Raw genomic sequence first — 15,404 nt, 5'->3', positions numbered from 1 at the left:
TTTTCTCATCCTCTCCCCAGGTGATAGCCATGGTACCTCTGCTCGGACCTAGCTAGAGAGGGCTGTACATTAGAAACAAAAATATATAGACACATTTGATAGCCTTTCAAGGTGGTTCTCAAAGTATTTTAAGGAGCATCATCATGTAAAAGGGGAATCAAAGGAAAAAAATAGTGGGTTTTTTATGCTGAACAGAGACAGCCGTAAAGGTTTGTTGGTTTGTTTGTTGGTGGAATGGAAGAAGAGTTCTTAAAAATCGTATAATTTTAAAAATTCAGTTTCTTTTTCATTGGTTACACTGTTTTTATTGCTCTTAGATTTTGTTAAAGCTTTTTCTTTTAATGCAAAACTTAAATTTTGGATCTGACCTATTGGGCAGTGCCTATTTATGGAATAACAGCCGTGTTAGTCTGTATTCGCTAAAAGAAAAGGAGTACTTGTGGTAACTTAGAGACTAACCAATTTATTTGAGCATAAGCTTTCATGAGCTACAGCTCACTTCATGCTTTGTGTGTATAAAAAGATCTTCTATACTTTCCACAGTATGCATCTGATGAAGTGAGCTGTAGCTCACGAAAGCTTATGCTCAAATAAATTGGTTAGTCTCTAAGGTGCCACAGGTACTCCTTTTCTATTTATGGAATATTTTTTGGCTTTGTGGCACTATAGGTGTCTTTTTTTTTTTTTCAACGAGATTTGACCAAAAAAAAAAAGCTTCTGCCCAGATGTAACCATTATGCTTCACTGCAGATCCAGGCATCTGACAGCGGAGTCCCGCCTCGGAGAAAAGAACACGCTCTAAGAGTTAATATCCTGGATGTCAACGATAACCCACCAATCATTGGGAATCCCTTTGGATACAATGTTAGTGTTAATGAGGTAAGTAGTTCTGCTGCCTTATATAACAGAGTCTCAATTTTCCCCCAAAATGAAACATGCGTGCACATAGGACCCGCTGCAGCGCTGTATGCTGATTTCCTGGGAATCCAGCGTAGGGGCTGTAAAGCCAGTGGATCTTCTCACTGGGGAATATTGTCCATATCAGTAGGATTCCTCAGTGGTATAGGGCCAGCTGTATGGCTCCGCTACCTCTCTTGCAATCCTCAGCATAGGTACTTATCAGAGGAGACATGGTCCCAGCACAATGCATTCTTCTTGTTCTGGGCTAATGGACAGCTCCACAGGGAGCCATTGGGGGCAGCATAAATTACAGAGCAGTCTTTGGGGTGGCTCTAACTTACCACAGGGACTTGTCCAGTCCCTAGCCAAATCCAGGAGGCAAAAAGGTGGCCCACAGCCTTCTTCACTCTTCTCAGATGTAACTCTGAGCTTGGCCATAGCCTGGAATCGGACTCTCAGACTCTCGTCCTGGTGTATGCTGAGATCCGTGCTGATCTGCCAAGAGGGACCATGTTTTCAAACAATTTCCTCCAGAAAACAGCATGCCAATTCCTGATTCCTCTGAACAAGAGACGTGGATAACTTCATTTGGAACAAAATTGTTTGGAGGATGTTTTGAACCCATTGTTCTGCTCATTAAATAGCATCATACAACTGCCAGGAAAAAGTGAATGACCTAACGGGCTGATGAAACTTCCAGAAAATCACATGTAATTAAAGAGAATTGCCTCCTCAGAATATGAATTGCTATTGGGAAACAGTCTCTGAAAGTTTGGTAATTAAGCAGTAAAACACAACCAAGCAGGAACAAGGAAACTTTTATTTCCTGAACTGGGATCTCTCAATGTGATTATGAAAAATAAAATACAAATAATGTGTGTGTAGCCTGTGACACCTTGTTATATCTGCATGGTGTATATGATTGATAGCTTTGAATTAAACATAATAGCTTATCCAAACACTCTTCTCTATTTAATTTGTATCTGAATCATTTGTACCACTGGCCCTGGGAAATCAGCTGCTTGGCTTTGCCTTTTGTTTGGCTTGAGCTACACTAGAAGAGTTACCCATTGCTGACCATAGGCTCAACATCTGTTCAGCTGCATATGGCTTCAGTGCAAGTGTGGGCCAGAACAAAATGCATTCAGCACTATTCCAGCCAGCTGAAGCCATTCTGTGTGATTGGTGGGACGCGCCTAGGCAGTCCTCTATGCACTGTCCTTACAGGCTGGTTTGTTTTGTAAGTGGCACAAGTTATGAAATGACACCGTGTGAAATTTCATTTTAAAAGTTACTTTTTAGTTAGAATCGTACAAAGGTGAAGATTTGTAACAAGGTACGAAGCTTTCCCTGCCAGCTCAGCGGTTTAACTCTCACCTGAACAGATAGTGGCAAAATGTTATTTCCATCTGACAGCTCTTCAGGCCTGTGAGAAATGAGCTGGTAGTCTTGGTCTCACTTCCTAAAATAACGGTGTCTACACTGGGAAAACCACAATCATGAGTGGTGGTAAAGTAATTATCACCTTTGCTGGCATGTCTCAGCAGCAGGCCTGGATTGATCTGGTAATTGAACTAATCTTTCAGCCCTAGAGATAATCCTTGCAAGTTGAGGTTGAAGCACATAAGCAGAGTGGTGTTGGGAGGACTGTACTTCACCTGCTCATGCTCTATCTTCCCCAGAGAGCTTTGATCTCCAGGCCTGGTAGGTGCCATGGAAAAATTCTAAGAGCATTGTCCAATTTCCCTCAAGCTGACTCTCTGTTGGTCAAGTTTTCACCTAGCGTAGAGCTGTGCAGCTGAGGTACCTGGAGATTTATAATGAAAATGCTGGAGGAGCCTTCCCCCATTCACTGTGTTGGAGAGCACTGCTGAGAGCTGTTTCGCTGTGAACCTTTTTGTTCAGATGCGTCTGTGCCAGAAGCTGACTTTTCTTTCTTTCCGTTCTCTTTCCCCCCATGGATCTCCAGAATGTTGGTGGAGGCAGTGCTGTGGCTCAGGTGCGGGCAACTGACAGGGACGTTGGGCTTAACAGCGTTCTTTCCTACTACATCACCCAGGGGAATGACGATCTCATCTTCCGTATGGACCGAGTCACTGGGGAAATCGCCACCCGCCCGTCTCCTCCAGACCGTGAGCAGCAGAATTTCTACCGGCTGGTTGTCACTGTGGAGGATGAGGGAAACCCATCCCTTTCAGTAAGTGCTCGTGGAGGGGCTCTTACAGTCGTGTATGGAAATGCGCTTGGAATTGATTGGGAAGTGCTGTTTGTTCACGAGGTTACCCCTGAGAAGCTGTCTGGGTAAGAGAGTGCATATCTGTATTCAGGTCTGAAAACAGGAGCTTATTTTGTGGATATTGCTCAGTGTGGGTAAATCCAAGTTTAAGTGTAAATAGTCCCTCCATACCTAATAGCTGGCTATCCCTAATAGCCCACAGCGCACCCACTTCATGGTGGTTATTTTCATTTCCGTGATTTACCCAGTCAATGTACAGGGAGTTAAAGCGTTCAGTAAAGATTCACTTCACCAGTAATGATATGCATATTAGAACTCAGGCCAGGAGCAAAATGAGGTCTCCCTCCTACGCAGGCCTGAGTCACAACAACCTTTTGTTTCCTGTATGTGTGACTATTAGAGAAGGGGTGGAGTGTGGGGGGGTGTGAGTTGACGTTACTATTCAAGCTCAGGATCTGCCAAGTGAGCCGTCTGACTCAGAGACCCCAAAAGCCCTCTAGGTGTCCTTTCTGGAGAAGCACAATGATGAACCTCTTGACAAAGGTAAATGCTTTCTGCACTGTATTTGCAGTGGGGAGTTTCAGCTCATCTCATCTCGGGGAGAGCAGCAGTTCTGTGTGTGTGTTCAGGGTCCTCATGCAAGTTACTCCTCATTTGGAGCTTTCAAAACCGAATCTAAGACTACTGTCAGCACACAGCTGCAACATCATTATTCAGTCTCCCAGCATGCCCTGGTGTCGCTGCTTTTTACCTTTTATAAATCTGTTCTGGCATGGTTCCAGAATAAGCCTTGAATAGTTTACCTCATCCTTGTAAGTCCTAAAAACACAAGCAAAGTCCCCGACTTGCCAGCCGCTACAGGGGTCATCCTGCTCCACAAGCACTGTTTGTGTTCTGTCAGACATCCAGGGCTCGATCTACCTACAGCTTTTTGTCTTGCTTGTCTCCACTGTGCAGAACCACTAGGGACAGGCGTGGGCATTGGAGACTCTTAAAAAACATATAGTTTGTCTGCCTCACAGACTGCAACACATAATTCAGAATCAGTAACCCAGCAGCTGACAGCCATGGTCTATTAGCAGAGCTATCCTGCTGCCATTTTGTTCATAAGTCTCATTTTTGCCTGGTAGTAGGAAGCAAGTTACCAAGTCTGGAGACCACCATAGGCAGTGGGAGTGGAACAACAGCCGTTTGCAGCTGCTGTCCCATTTTTATAGCAACGTGAGAATCAAGAGCAGGAGAGAGTTAAGAACTGTTATTTTATTTATTTCAGTTTAGATGTACAGGGTATTTCCCTACCTCCAGGTGCTTGTATGGTGGTTAAAATACACGCAGAATAATAATCATCCTGATGCAAATGAATATACATTAAGTTTCCCAAGCTATCATAACCTCTACCCAGTAGGCACTCTCTAAAGGATTAACACACACTAGCTGTGGTTATTCTACATGCCAAGTCATATTTTTACATTCCAGTGTCCAGATTGTTGCAGAATGTTTGCATGTCTTTCTCATACCTGTCCATTCCCAGAGCACATATATAAGAGTACTCATTGGTGGCTTGTAAGAAAATCTAATTCCATTTGTTTCTAGCAAAAGGGAGGCTGCCAGGCTGTGGGAATCAAGAAAATATACTACCGGTGACCAATTTTAAATCCCAAAGCCACTTTTACCAATTGCAGCTCCTGAAGTTTTGATTGGTGCATGCCCAGTTGTGTGTTTGTATGCGTGTGTGCACGCACATGTATCTGATACTTCCCCCTTGTGGAAGAAACATTAGATGAGCCCAGATTGTTAGACCACAATATCAAATGGACATACTAAAACACATTGATAAACTAATATTTGTCAATCGGAAATAAAAACATGATTTTACTATAAATATTTTCCGTTTCCTTCCTTCCCTGGACCTGATCATTAAAAGTGGGCTCTGTCACATGGTATCTCTCCCTCTGGCTGCTCACTCTGGTTTTTAGCTGTTTATACTGAAATCATTCACTCAGACACTTCTAGTAAACAAGTATTCCTCAGGATCACACCTTCAAACCCACAGAGGAAAAACTGACAAGCTTTTTTCTTTCTGTGGCCCCATCTCCTGCTATCTCATACCATCTCTCTCAGGTATTTGTGAAGCTCTTGGAGGTGCAGAAGCCTGTTCTACTTTTGGAGGAAATGTTGTAACAAGCATGAACATTGTGAATTTGCAACACTTGCACAGTGACTTGCATTTATACCAGCTATCGATCCCAGGCATTTGACAAGTCAGTCTATCTATCAAACCCATTATCAAAATATCTGAGCTGCTAATGAGGGCTGTATCAAATGGTTGCAATGTCTGAAAGAAGGTCGTTAGCTTAAGTTCAGCTGAATTTGTACTTTGTGAAGAAGGGACAGGATGCCTAAAGCACTGCATGCCAAAGCACAGTGACTATGTTGAGCCCTGTGGGATAGATGCTTCAGGAGTCCCAGAATGCACTGGTACAAGCATTTATAATGAGGAATGCTGTGCATGGAGGTACCAAAACAGTTCTGGCAGAAACAGTGTTGCTATGGGGATGTGCTAAGGACAAGTGAGACAACAAATTATTTCACACAGTAAGGGCTTCCCAGGACATACCCAAGGAGAATAATCACAGCAGCCATCCGTCTCTTTGTATAGCATTGGATGATGATTTTGACTGGTGACCCTAGGGCATGGGACAGCAGTGGCCTTAATTTAACCTTCTGAATGCGTAAAAAAATAGAAATAAAAAGATCTTGTGAGGCCAAGAATCTGCCTGCTCGAGTTTTCATTCTCTGCCCAACCTACACCCTTTCCTGGTCAAGTCGGAGATAAAATAATGAGTGGAGCTGTACTTCTTTCACTTTTCATTTCAGTAGCTTCAATTTCAGAAGCCAACTTGCAGCAAGTCTCCAGTGAATCTGGTTTAGAATCTTGGCTTGGAACCTAGTAAACGTGTGCAGGCAACAAAGTAAAGAAACCTTATGGATCCGAGTCAGATGATTTGTATGTGGATGGTCGGGGGGTTGGACTGAAACTGACCATCCAGGTTTACAATGCAATGTAGACATACCTGTAGAGGCCAAGGACTGTGACAGCAAACATCGCTGCAAGGCATACTGGACAGTAAGAGCTGTTGCATGTGACCAATTTTTCCCCTTCTTTATTTCTCATTTGCCCCCTTTCTATTTGCAAGTGCATTGTTTGTTCCCATGGGGATGGTGGACTGTGTAAGCAACTTCCTGCTCCCCTTTCTGAGTGGATTTTCCTTACAATCATGGAGTGCAGAATTCAGTGAGTCAAACTTCTATCCTATCCCATGCTTCCACTTTCTTAAATTGCCGAGTAACAGCTTCATTTTTTAAAAATGCCTTGAAAGCAACCTTTGATATCAAATCACATCTAGTGCTTTAGCGCTGGTATTAATAACTTAATGCCTCGTTCATGTTCTCTATAATCTGCTTGCTCCTTTTATTTGTGTGGAGAAGCAGCCTGTATTTGTTTGCACAGTTTTCCCAGGTCATTGCTTATGCTGCTAATGTGCTGAAAGTAGAATGTGTGCAAGCAATGGTTAAAGTGTAGTTGGTGCTGGTGGAAGCAGGAACCTGGTGTGGGGAAAGCAGGGACTCAGAGGGGCAAGTAGGTGGATGGGGAACGAAGCAGTAACCTGTAATGTAATGGAGGTATAGGGCAGTGATGGTGATGAGGGAGGCAGGAACCAAGGGGCGGGGAGTGGGTGGGTTGGTGGACATGGAAGCAGGGACCTGGAGTGGGGGCAGGGGAAAACAGGGACCAGGGGGAGGGGGAGATCAGGGACCCATAGCAGGGGAAAGTGGTGCTGGGAAAGAGGGAATTACAGAGGGGGAGGGAGAACTGATACCATGCCATAGAAGGGAGTAGGGGTAACACAGAGCCCCTGCCATGGGAGGGTTAGGGAGACATGGGGGACAAATGGGAAGCTCTTTCTTTGATGTCATTTTCCACATTGGGAAAGTGAGGTGTTCGTAACTATGCTCCATTGCCACTCGGATGGAGGGGCACAGTGCTGGTGCCATCTTAATGCAATGCCCCTTGCTAGAAGTACAGGATCTCTGTGCCCCAGCAACAGTTGCGGGAAGGGCTCAAAGGGCTGTTGCCGCTTTCATTAGTCTCCCTTACTACAAAAATGGGCTGTGCCCTTTGCCAGTCACAGGAAGAGCACATTGCTGTTGCCATTGTGCTGAAGTCTTCCTTAGTGGAGCATTGAGATATTGCCGGCCATGCAGGGCTGGCCTTAGGGGAAAATGGTGCCCTGGACAAACTTGGTGCCCTTTCTTTGAGTTTGATAACAGCAGTGTGGGGCACAGGGTGCAAGGACCAGCTCCTGGCTCTGGAGCCTGGTGAGGCTGCACAGGGAGGAGTTTCTGAGCCTGCGGGCTCCCCCAATCATACAACCCCTGATCACCTCGCAGGAGGAGAGTGGGTATGCAGCCACCACCCATGCCCATGGGAAGGGGGGACCTAGGGGCTCGCTCACTGGCTCTGCAGGGGTGAACCCTGCTGCCTGAGACTCCCTGATGATGCTGCCTGGAGCTGCCAGCCTACTTGCCCTCTTCCCACTGGCCAGGAGCTCCAGCCCCGGGCTCACCCGCACTCACCCCTGCTCCAGCAGCCCAAGCCCACCATTTTGTGGCACTCGGATGGCGCCCCCCTGGATGGTTGCCCACCCATAAGGCCAGTCCTGAGGCCATGTCCCTGTGCAACAGAGAGAAGGGGATACTGTCGGTGCCACCTTTCTGAAGTCTCCACTCCTCGTCTGAGTGATCGCAGAAAGGAAAATGGCTGGAGACTAGTCAGGGCTACAAAGAAGACTTAGCAGGCTGAAAACAGGAAAACCACAATGCAAAAACATGTTCAAAGACAAAAGAGGAAACAGAATAAAGGAAGTATGGCAGCACTTCTCTTCCGCTCTCCTCCCTACACTCTTAGCACGGTAGTTGCAGAATCAGGGCAGTGGATGTTTAAGTTAAAACAGATGTCAGTTGAGGTGTGGTTTGGAAAGGGGTGGTTCCATTAGAGGAGATTATTCCACTTACTCTGCTGTCCTGGTTATAACATGGTTTGTAGCACCCCAGCACAAGTCTGCAACAGAACCCCATACAGATTCAGAAAGTGGGGGACAGTCTAAAACAGTTCTGGCTAAAGATTTGTCATTTCTGGAAATGTTCTAAGATGATAAAGAAAAACTATTCCAGCAAAAGAATTTTGGTTTTGCCATGCAGGCCACTGTGCCCTGGCAACTTGGAGCTTGTCTCTTCGCGGTTCCCCACTCCATTCTTCCTTCTGCTTGCCCAGCTTACATAGCATCATCCTAGTGCTGTTAATAACCTTGCCATTATCTTCATAGCCACTGATATTTGATGTCATTAGCCCCTTCTTCCCTGTAGCTGGCTAGATTTTGAGCTATTGTTTGTGGATTCCTTTCTGTTACATAAGAGAATAATATTTCCAATAAATCTTTATTGTATCATCAATCAGTATTTTTATAAACAAATGCATACAAATCTGGAGAAAATGTCACAGCAATCAAAATGTACAAATAGTCCAAAGCAGTTGATTATCTCCTATACCATTCCCTTAGTTTTACTCGCTTCACCCCCCTTCAATCTCTAAACATGCCACCCTGCTGTCAGTGGTCTCAGGAGACACACAATGTGAGCATTTTATGCTGGCCATGGAGAGAAGATGGTTGGGGGGTTTTTTGTTTGTTTTTTTAAAATAGAATATCAACATTAAAACTAAAAAGCAGTATCGAGAGCCACTTTTCCAGATCTGATACATAGTTCTTTAGTCGTGCATTGTTCCATCAGGTTCATGTCTTCCTTTTGAAGGCAGAGACATTATCATGCCTTTGCATGCTTCCCACGTGCTCAGGGAGGAGAGTTGGGAATTTAGATAGCTAGTGAAGCCTTTGAACAGAAACTTGAGTGGGAGCAAGTCAGTGGGTGGAAGCACACAGCTGGATACCTTCTGCAACCAGGAGGTTATTTTGTAACTTTTGGGACCAGTGGCAGCTGGTTTGTGCAAGGCCTCCATGCTCCCAAAGCTTCTCATTTGCTTTTTTTTTAAATCTCTAGCCATGCAAGGGCTTGTTTCTCAGAATTATCCAGTGCACTGCTCAGCAGGGAAGCAGTTAACAGCTGACACAGGAATGGACCCATTAAACAAATAGATCCCCGAATCAGATATTTAAACACTTGTCATGCTGATGTCCCCATGCTGTGGGATCCACAAGACTGGTGATGATCATGCAGAGAATTTTGCTAATCAATAGAAGATTTCAGCTTTCACACAGATTTTCAGGTTTTCTCAATGGGCATCTTTACATGAGGTACCTCTAAAACGAGCCCACTAAAGGAATTAGCAGATTTTGCCCCTAGCCATGTACCATCAAGTATCACCCTGTTAACAAAGAGAAGGACTGTGGAAGTTCTGAAAGGCTGCAGCTTCTCAGATGGACACAGACAGACAATGTGGTTCAGGAGCATCTTTCTGCTGTGGTGTACCATGATGTACTAGTAACAGGCCTTATAGTTTCAGTCTATTTAAATAATCTGAGATTTTTTTTCCTGAAATTAATCAAACCCTTAGGTAGCAGTTTCTGCCGCAAGATTTTATCCTGTCATCTGTTTGGAGTGTTGAAGAGTCGTTTTGCTCATCCCAGGTTGTTATGATGACTGCCGGGCTGTGATGGCTGCATAGATAAGATAGTCAGTTACACGGGGTGCTAGTCGGGATCATCTCAGGATGGTTATCTAACATAAGGTGAGATAAAACACAGCTGGCACAGTAGCTGGATTCCTAATGGCCTGAAGCCAGCCCACACATGATGACAACCAATGAGTCACAATAATGACACAATCATCACAACAAGTAGCTTTCAGGCCTAAACTTTTCCAGACTTGTCAGTAGGCTGGAAATCTACCCAGGAGCATATTCTCCTCTCTGACTTTTTAGATTTTTTTTATTTTTAACGTCTGCTGGTAAGCCGTAGCTGTGCGACTCTGACATGGCAGTCAGCTGGGCATGACATCAGACACTGTGGGAGTCATGTTGCTGATTTTGGAATCATTTCATGAACACTATTTGTGTTCTGTATTTTGGTGGTGGTTTGTGTAAGTTACATGTTATGATCTTACTGGAACTCAGTTTTCCCTCTGGTCATCTTCAGCCCAGCCTATAGATGGCACCTGAGGGTGTCAGGGAGCAGAGACTCCTAGAAAGTTTCCCTCCTGTGACGTGCTTCTCTGTGCTAGGTGGTAGGGAGGATAGCATCTAGGTGGGAGATGGAGACTCACTGGCATTCCTCTGGACTGGGGAACACTGAGGAAACCTGCTGAGGGGAATCTCTTGGCAACAAAATGTAAAATATGCTTTTTAGAGATGGTTCCCACTCTACTTTTCCACTTTCCTCATAGTATGAAAGGTATAGGGGGCAGCTCAGATCCAAGCTGCATGTCTTTCTCCACAGTTGAAAGAAGTTTCTAAACTTTACAAAGTACCAAATGGGCCCCTTTTCGCCTCCCATCATCCTTTGCCATGAGACCTATCACCTGGAAAGGGTTCTTTTTTTTTTTTTTAATGTCTTTATGTTACAGCTGGGGGGTGTTTTTTAAAGCATCAAAATCTTGATTATTTTTCATCAATGCCTATGATTTTTTTTAAAAAGTAGGAAAATGAAATATTCTGCTCCCAGGCTGAGACTGAAGCTGCCAGCTGGAATGACTCTCTAATAGAGATGGATGGGTTCTAATCCAGCTTAAAAACTGGCCTCAGAATGAAAGCATCAAAAGTTCTTGGCTACACTGAAAAAGTGTTGGTGTGATTCCCACAGTAGGACGAGACCCTTTTCCGTTCCCTTCTGCCCACCCCTCCCCTGCTGCCTCAATCTACTGATGGTGTGACTCTTTGGTTGCATAGTTCCAAGCTGGCATCATTAACATGTGATAGAATAACTCACATGCCGTCCCATCTGAGGGAATATTAGAGGGACGATGGGAGAGGATTGGATCAGGATCTGTCCCTTATCTGTGAGCCATCATGGCCCAGCACTCAAACTCAGGTCTTCATTCATGCTTGGCAGTGTATATTTTTTTCCATGACCAGTCTATACCACGCCTGAAACTCTCACAAAGCTGGGTCATTTACAGAAAGGTTATGTTATGGTTTCGTTGAGACTCATGCATTCCTATTGTACATCTACGCCAAACAGGGCAGGTGACCCTTGGACAAAAACCGTTTTCTCCATAGTGTTCTCTCTGTTTCTCAAATCTCCTTAGCCCTTTCCACATTGCACCTTTTTCAGCCATGTTAAGGAACTCAGAGTAACAAATCTGAAAATGGTTATCACCACGATCATGACTGCAGCTTTTAAAATGATTTTATGACCTGCCAGTAGTCATCTGACCCCTTCCATGAGACCTCTGCTGAACACACATTACTTTAATTCAAGCTGGTTCTCATGTGTGCGCCTCTAACTGGAGTCTATTATCGAACAGTGTGTATTAGTTCTCCTAGCAATCCCACAGGAGACAATTCCGAAACACTTAATGCTTGCAGAGTTTCTGAGGTACTCTGCCTATGGGTATTTGGTGTGGTCACTCACATAGTCCCAGATGAAAACAGAGGAACATAACACAGATTAAACCATGCTAATAAGTTAAACCACTTGAAATGTTTACTGGTGTGGTTGGTCTCTCTCTGACTCAGGCTGTCTGTGAGATGTTTGCCACATTTCTAATAGAGATGGGCTCAGACTGGAAAACCAGATTCCTACCCACTTGTACTTCAGGCAAGTTGGAATCTGAATCTAGGTCCAAACTCCACAGCTCAGGTCCATCTCTACAATAGGATTGAATCAGAGCAGTAATTCCCCACGCACTCCTGAACTTTTGAACAGTTTGGATCTCGATTTGAATCCAGATCCAAACTCCATGACTTAAACCAGTCTTTTATTTCTGAATGACTTCTTATCCTTTAGATATTGTAGCTGGCAGCTGATATCATTTTTCTTACAAATCTTCCTGTCATACATCGTTTCAGACAGGGACACAAGTTATAAACACACCATACAGTTTCTATGCAATGGCATCACATGCAATGGCATCACACACACACACATACATCTCTAAGGAAGTAGGTAGCAAAAATCTAAACCCATTGAAGAAGGACTTGTTTTCCTCTTCAGAAATTTCCATTGGGGTGGGGCATCTAGAATGTGGAGAGTGGTTCTCACACTCCAGTTCAGTTTGTAAGGCTTCTTTTTTTGTTCAGCCTCTCCCTCCAGTTTAATAAGTCATCTTCTTATTTCTGCTCTAGGTGCCAGTGTTGTAAGTAAGCATGGTGTGGGGAACTGCACACCAACAGTGAGTTTAGCAATGTATTGGTCATTAAATTGTAAGCTTCTTTGTGCAGTGAAGAAAAAACAGCAAGAGTTTCAATAGTTGTGGTGATCTTTTTTTCTTTCTTTCTTGTTTTTTTTCTTAAGGAACTTTCTAAGGAAGAAGAAAAGGAGTACTTGTGGCACCTTAGAGACTAACAAATTTATTTGAGCATAAGCTTTCATGAGCTACAGCTCACTTCATCGGATGCATTCAGTGGAAAATACAGTAGGGAGATTTATATACATAGAGAACATGAAACAATGGGTGTTATCATACACACGGTAATAAGAGAGTGATCACTTAAGGTGAGCTATTACCAGCAGGAGAGCAGGAGGAAAAAAACCTTTTGTAGTGATAATCAAGGTGGGCCATTTCCAGCAGTTGACAAGAACGTCTGAGAAACAGTGGTGGATCGGGGGGGGGGGGGGGGGGGAAATAGTTTTACTTTGTGTAATGACCCATCCACTCCCAGTTTCTATTCAAGCCTAAGTTAATTATATCCAGTTTGCAAATTAATTCCAATTCAGCAGTCTCTTGTTGAATTCTGTTTTTGAAGTTTCCATCCCACCATCAACCTCAGCCTGGACCAGTCCACACAAAAGATCCACCTCCTGGACGCTATGGTGCTAATAAGCGATGGTCACATAAACACCACCCTATACCGGAAACCTACTGACTGCTATTCCTACCTACATGCCTCCAGCTTTCATCCAGACCACACCACACGATCCATTGTGTACAGCCAAGCTCTACGATACAACCGCATTTGCTCCAACCCCTCAGACAGAGACAAACACCTACAAGATCTCTATCAAGCATTCTTACAACTACAATACCCACCTGCTGAAGTGAAGAAACAGATTGACAGGGCCAGAGGAGTACCCAGAAGTCACCTACTACAGGACAGGCCCAACAAAGAAAATAACAGAACGCCACCAGCCATCACCTTCAGCCCCCAACTAAAACCAACGCATCATCAAGGTTCTACAACCTATCCTGAAGGACGACCCATCACTCTCACAGATCTTGGGAGACAGGCCAGTCCTTGCTTACAGACAGCCCCCCAACCTGAAGCAAATACTCACCAGAAACCACACACCACACAACAGAACCACTAACCCAGGAACCTATCCTTGCAACAAAGCCCATTGCCAACGGTGTCCACATATCTATTCAGGGGACACCATCGTAGGGCCTAATCACATCAGCCACACTATCAGAGGCTCGTTCACCTGCACATCTACCAATGTGATATATACCATCATGTGCCAGCAGTGCCCCTCTACCATGTACATTGGTCAAACTGGACAGTCTCTACATAAAAGAATAAATGGACACAAATCAGACATCAAGAATTATAACATTCAAAAACCAGTTGGAGAACACTTCAATCTCTTTGGTCACTCGATTACAGACGTAAAAGTTGCAATTCTTCAACAAAAAAAACTTCAAAAACAGACTCCAACGAGAGACTTATGCTCAAATAAATTTGTTAGTCTCTAAGGTGCCACAAGTACTCCTATTCTTTTTGCGAATACAGACTAACACGGCTGCTACTCTGAAACCTTTCTAAGGAAGATGAGCGCAGCGATGAATTTGAGGTGCCAGGGGAAGCACTGAATGCTAGAGAAAGTGTCTGTCATTTTTCCCCCTCAAAAGTGGCCTTGCCTTTAAAGCCTTTGCTTCAGCAATAGCCAAAGCTTCTTCCATATTGCTGACAACAAATTCAGTGAAAGTTGTTGTTCTTCAGTAATTTTATACTTTCATGGAATTTGGAGAATCAGGAACAGGCTCTGAAAAGGAGAGACAAGTCTGTTAATTTTTGGAGGTTATTTATGGATGTGGAGCTCACTGGGCACTTCTGTAGGTGTGGTTTTATGTGCTTAACAGAAAATTCTTCCCCCATTATAGACAATTCTCTACAAGATCCAAGTTGCTGGGGGTATACATTGCCGTTTGCAGGCACCTTTAGCAGAATGATTCAGCCAAATGTCACCAGGTGCAAAGGTGGCAGGGAAAGGGAACTAAAGACCTGACCCAAAGCACATTGTTGGAGTTAATGGAAAGACTTCCATTGACTTCACTGGGCTTTGAGTCAGTCCCTAATGTTCCATGGCTCACAATTTAAAATCTCCTAGAGGCAACATTTCTTAGGGAAACTGGCAGGATTTTTTTTTTCTCTAGCAGGTATTGAGTTGAGTTAGCTTTCCCTATGTGTAACAGCATCTACTATGTTAGTAGTAACGGGGTGTGAAATGTCAGGCTGGCTCTGGGAGATTAATATGGGGATACTCTGGGGGCAGGGATAATGGACTGATGAGTATGTCCACCAGTTTAACATTGCTAGTCCACACCTGGAACTCGAGCACTGCAGAGACTCACTGGCTGGTGAGAACCCCCTGTATGAAAGAAGAGCAAACCTCATCATTACCCCATGCTGCAGGACAAACAAAAAGAGCCAATTGTGCCACAGCTGTGTTTCTTTCCCCAAAAACCTGAGATCTTGTCAAGTTTCCCTGTCTACCTCCAAGCCAAAGATTTATTATTTTTTGGTTTGTATCAGAATTTCTCTTGAGACACCAAATAACTATGAGTAAAGGTCAGTGGGCCAAATTCAGGTTTCATTGACAGCAGCGTAAACCTGGAATAACTTCATTGGATTAAGTGGAATCACTCCAGGTCTATGCTTGTGTAACTGAGACCAAAATTAGGCGCAGTAGGTATAAAATGAGACACTACGGCAGAGATGCAGTGTTTTTTCCCCTCCCCAAAGTCACAAGAGTGTACATTTCATGTTAAGAGAGAGGTTAGATTCAAACTGAATATTTAACAGGGGATCACTCCC

The 15,404-nt window shown here is 44.1% G+C and overlaps 2 protein-coding genes across 10 annotated transcripts in view; one reads left to right on the top strand and one right to left on the bottom strand.

Annotated features, from left to right (window-relative positions):
* CDH23 (cadherin related 23) overlaps nt 1-15,404 on the top strand; it is a 520,165-nt gene that overhangs the window by 406,713 nt on the left and 98,048 nt on the right. For 5 of the 6 annotated variants that reach the window (XM_048859456.2, XM_048859457.2, XM_075130882.1 and 2 more), the window contains 2 exons: nt 751-879; nt 2,870-3,097. In XM_048859456.2, the coding sequence (XP_048715413.2) occupies nt 751-879; nt 2,870-3,097 (357 nt within the window). The remainder of the gene's footprint in view (nt 1-750; nt 880-2,869; nt 3,098-15,404) is intronic. The other variant, XM_075130881.1, reaches the window with a different exon arrangement.
* Nucleotides 8,622-15,404, bottom strand: part of VSIR (V-set immunoregulatory receptor) — a 50,890-nt gene continuing 44,107 nt past the window's right edge. For 3 of the 4 annotated variants that reach the window (XM_075130888.1, XM_048859461.2, XM_075130889.1), the window contains one exon: nt 8,622-14,352. In XM_075130888.1, the coding sequence (XP_074986989.1) occupies nt 14,315-14,352 (38 nt within the window). In that variant the 3' untranslated portion in view covers nt 8,622-14,314. The remainder of the gene's footprint in view (nt 14,353-15,404) is intronic. The other variant, XM_048859462.2, reaches the window with a different exon arrangement.

The sequence above is a fragment of the Caretta caretta genome, chromosome 7 (assembly GCF_965140235.1).
Source record: "Caretta caretta isolate rCarCar2 chromosome 7, rCarCar1.hap1, whole genome shotgun sequence".
In the NCBI taxonomy this organism is placed as follows: Eukaryota; Metazoa; Chordata; order Testudines; family Cheloniidae; genus Caretta; species Caretta caretta.
Note: the sequence above shows the minus strand (reverse complement) of the source record. Positions and strands in the feature narration are given on the sequence as shown.